Source organism: Colius striatus, chromosome 2 (assembly GCF_028858725.1).
Source record: "Colius striatus isolate bColStr4 chromosome 2, bColStr4.1.hap1, whole genome shotgun sequence".
NCBI lineage: Eukaryota > Metazoa > Chordata > Aves > Coliiformes > Coliidae > Colius > Colius striatus.
Window position 1 is genome coordinate 46748025 of NC_084760.1, and position 4558 is coordinate 46752582.

At 57.1% G+C, this 4558-nt stretch overlaps 1 protein-coding gene across 3 annotated transcripts in view; it reads left to right on the forward strand.

Moving 5' to 3' along the window:
* The window catches only part of SCARA5 (scavenger receptor class A member 5), a 38938-nt gene extending 35461 nt beyond the window's left edge, over positions 1–3477 (forward strand). For 2 of the 3 annotated variants that reach the window (XM_061989778.1, XM_061989779.1), the window contains exons 8-9: positions 713–910; positions 3218–3477. In XM_061989778.1, the coding sequence (XP_061845762.1) occupies positions 713–910; positions 3218–3354 (335 nt within the window). In that variant the 3' untranslated portion in view covers positions 3355–3477. The remainder of the gene's footprint in view (positions 1–712; positions 911–3217) is intronic. The other variant, XM_061989780.1, reaches the window with a different exon arrangement.
* Positions 3478–4558: the final 1081 nt, after the last annotated feature.

The following is a 4558-nucleotide window of genomic DNA, read 5'->3' on the forward strand; positions in this document are numbered from 1 at the left end:
TTTCCTGGAGGTGCAGCCACAGGAAGGGCATGGGAGGTGGCTGAAAATGGGTGATGAACAGCACTTGGAGATGCCACCATAGAAGGTCAAAGGCCTTCTGGGGTGTATTAAGAAGAGTGTGGGCAGCAGGTGGAGGGAGGTTCTCCTCACCTTTGCCCTGATGAAGCTTAATCTAGAGTTCCATGTCCAGTTCTGGGCTCCCCAGTCCCAGAGAGACAGGGAACTGCTGGAGAGAGGCCAGCGCAGGGCTACCAAGATGCTGAGGGGACTGGAACGTCTCCGTGAGGAGGAAAGGCTGCGGGACCTGGGGCTGTTCAGCCTGGAGAAGAGAAGGCTGAGGGGGGACCTTATAAGTGCTGAGAAATGCCTAAAGGGTGGGTGTGGAGAGGATGGGGCCAGTGTTTGTTGTGTGGTGGCCAGTGCCAGGACAAGGGGTAACGGGCACAAGCTGGAACCCAGCAAGTGCCAGTGGCACAGGAGGAGAAACTTGTTTGGTGTTGAGGTGAGGGAGCCCTGGCCCAGGCTGCCCAGGGAGGGTGTGGAGGCTCCTTCTCGGGAGGTTTCCAAAGCCGCCTGGACACGTTCCCGTGCCCCCTGATGGAGGGGAACCTGTTTGAGCAGGGGCTTGGGCTGGATGAGCTATGTTGGGCCCTGCCAACCCCCACCATTCTGGGGCTCCAGCATTCCCTCTGACCTCCCACTCTCTTTCCAGCAGCAGCGGTGGAGGAGGGAACAATTCGGCTGGTGAATGGCTCTGGCTCCCATGAGGGACGGGTGGAGGTCTTCTACGACCGGCGTTGGGGCACGGTCTGTGATGATGGCTGGGACAAAAAGGATGGAGACGTGGTGTGCCGGATGCTGGGCTTCCGAGGTGCTGAGGAGGTGTATCGCATGGCTCGATTTGGCCAAGGTAAGACCCTTCCACCTTCACTCCCACTTTGCCCAGGGCCAGCACATAAAAAAAAGCAGAGACACCCCAACTCCCCTCCAAAAAAACTATCCCCTGTCTTGGTGAAGCTGCAGCTCAAGTGCTGTGTTCAGTGTTGGGCCCCTCACTGCCAGAGGGACACTGAGGGGCCGCAGCGTGTCCAGAGCCGGGCAGCGGAGCTGGGGAAGGGGCTGGAGCACAAGTGTGCTGGGGAGGGGCTGAGGGCCCTGGAGATGTTCAGCCTGGAGAAGAGGAGCCTGAGGGGAGACATCATCACTCTCTGCAACTCCCTGACAGGAGGCTGTAGTGAGGTAGGGATTGGTCTCTTCTCCCCACTATTAAATTATAGGACAGTAGAAAATGGCCTCAAGTTGCCCCAGGGGAGGTTCAGATTGGAGCTGAGGAAGAGCTTTTTCCCTGAGAGGGTTGTCAGCCCCTGTCCCAGGCTGCCCAGGGAGCTGGTGGAGTCCCCATCCCTGGAGCTATTGCAAAGCCGTGTAGCTGAGGTGCTGAGGGACACGGGTTAGTGGTGGGCTTGGCAGGGTGAGGGAAGGGGGTGGACCCGAGGAGCTTCAAGGTCTTTTCCAAATAAAATGATTCTATGACATGGGCTGTGGTGACCTGAGAAATTTCAGCCTGGCTGAACATGGGTTTATTCAGCACAGCCAGCCCTGGGTGGCTACAGATGTACAAGCACTGTGGCGTTTTCCTGCAGGACAGCGTGCGAACCGATCACTGGCGCTGGTCCACGTGGCTCCTTTCCCTGCCCCTCTCCCTTGGCCTGCACGCTCCCCACACACTGACTCAGCACTGACAACCATCCCAGGGTTTGTTGTTTTTGATCAAAATGCTTTGGATTTTTCAGCCGGATGTGACTTTGGAGATCTATTTTCTCTTTAGAATAACAAAAGAAAAAAGCTGTTAAAGACAAAAGACAGAAGGGAAATGCCAGGAATGCTTTGGCAGGAGGAGAGGTGGCCCTTTGGCCTCAAACCATTGGGTTGGGGTATTTCTGCCCAGGCCAGCTCTCCTTCCACATAGGCTTTTCAACAACTTGAGTTTCCTTCTGTCTGGCTGCTCGGGGCTGTCAAGGAGATGATGGATCCTGAAAGCAGGTAGCCACCACGGCAGTCATCTGGCTATGTCCATGCTAAGTTGGGGAAAGGAGACCAACATCAATGCTATGTGATTTGTGCAGTCTCATTAAACCCTTTAGTTATATTCAGTGCTGGTGAGGCCCCATCTCAAGTATTGTGTTCAATGTTGGATTCCTCACTACAAGAAAGACTGAGGTGCTGGAGCGTGTCCAGAGATGGGCACCAGAGCTGGGGAAGGGGCTGGAGCTCAAGTCTTCTGGGGAGGGGCTGAGGGCTCTGGGGGTGTTCAGCCTGGACAAGAATAGCCTGAGGGGAGACATCATCACTATCCGCAACTCCCTCACAGGAGATTGTGTCCGGGGGGGAGGTTGAGCTCTTCGCCCCAGCAACAAGTGACAGAACAAGAGGAAACAGCCTCAAGTTGCCCCAGGGGAGGTTTAGATTGGAGCTGAGAACTTTTTCCCTGAGAGGGTTGTCAGACCCTGTGCCAGGCTGCCCAGGGAGGTGGTGGAGTCCCCATCCCTGGAGCTATTGCAAAGGGACGTGGGTTAGTGGTGGGCTTGGCACTGTGAGGGGAGGGGTTGGACTTGAGGATCTTGAAGGTCTTTTGCAACCAAAACGATTCTGTGATTCTATGCTGGTTGACCAAACCCACCCTGTAAGTGTAGCTGGATCCTTCCAAGAGTTGATGCCCTTCACATCAGACTTGGGAGACCTCATAGCTTGTTTCATCACCACAGCCAGGTTTCTTCCCTCTATCTCCTAACTTAGTCCTCCACCACCCCTGAAGCTGGTAGAGCCACTCAGGATCCTGGCACGCCATCCTCCAGACCCTACACTGGGGCACGGACTTCACTTGGGTTGTCCCAACTAGGAAGAGGTGTCGCTCCTCCTCCTGCAACCCCCTTGGCACAGCAATGAAAGTGCCCAGATCCTCCGCCCAGCAGCATGTGGATGCCCAGTAGATGCAGACAGCTAGACCCAAAGGTCCTGCCACACCATGGTGCCACCTTCAGTCATCCTGGACGGGACAGGAGGACCCCATCAATGTTTCAGGAAATGTGGTACATCCAGTGTCTTGCTGTGGCCACAACCCACTGTGTGCTGGTGTCTGATGTCTCACCCAGGGTTGTTTCCTCTCGAACAGGGATTGTGTGTCCCCACTGCCACTCACAGGGTCCCTGTTTTTCAGGTATGGGAAGGATCTGGATGGACGACGTCTCTTGCACAGGGACAGAGCAGAGCCTTCTGCACTGCAGCTTCTCCAGCTGGGGCAAGACCAACTGTGGCCATGCCGAGGATGCTGGCGTGAAGTGCCTGACACCGTGATGGGGGCTGGGGAAGACACCCCCAGTCTGGCTGCAGGTCTAGGGGTGGTTCAGCCTCCCCATGGATCTCACCTGGGCTTCCTGAAATGGTTTTATTACTACAGAAATAAATCCCTTTTTATGATTCTTGACTGTGCAGATGCAGCTGTGCTCAGAGTGGGGGTCAGAAAGTGATGGGGGTCCAGTGGGGAGGGGCAAGTCATGGGTCTGGTTCAGCCCTCATTCAAGTAGACACTTCATGCTGGGTGAGGAGATGGAGTCCCCCCAAAACTCAACCACAGAGACACCCCCACAAGGGCTTGGGGACCCCTGAGATATCCCTCAGGGACTTAGGAACCCTGCTAAACCCTGGAGACACTCTGCATGGCTTGAGGGCCCCACAGAGACCCCCCCCTAAGGAGTTGGCAATGCCATAGGGAGCCCGCAAAAGAGCTTCATACTCCCCAAGGACCTCTAAGGGCTTAGGAACCCTAATGAACTCCCAAGACACCCCAAGGGCTTGGGAACCCTACAGAGAAGCCCCATTGAGACTCAACCCACGGGTTGAGGACCACACAGAGAACCCCCAAGGGCTTGGGGATCCCACTGCACTCCAGAGATTCCCCCCAAAGACTTGAGGACCCCATGCAGACATCCCCCAAGGCCTTGGGAACCCCCCAGAGACTCTCTCCCATGGGTGGAGGACCCCACAGAGACCCCCACCAAGGACTTGGGGACTTCACAGAGATTCTCTCCCACAAGTTGGGGACCCCACAGAGCCCCCGGCCACGGGCTTGAGGGCCCATTGCCCTCCAGAGACACCCCCCCCAAAGACTTGAGGACCCTATACCGAATCCTCCCAAGTGGTTGGGGATCCCACAGGCACCCCCCTTCTCCAAAGCCTGAGGACACACTGCACTCCAAAGACCCCCCGACAAAGGCTCTGAGGCCCCATACTGACCACCACCCCCTAAAAACCTTGGGGACCCCCCCCACACACACTCCCCAAACACTCTGCTCCTCTTCCCATACCCTTCAGACCTCGAGGACCAAACCCCCCACCCCCCCGCTCCCTCCCTCCCAGAAGCAGCTGGGGGGTTCCCGCTGGGGGGGTTCCCTCCGAGGCCCCTCCGGCCCCTCCGCGTTCCGCCGTGCTTTGGACGCCCCCGGCCGCCGTAGGGGGGCGGAAGGGGCGGCTTCCCGCGCGCGGGAATCAAACGGGGGCG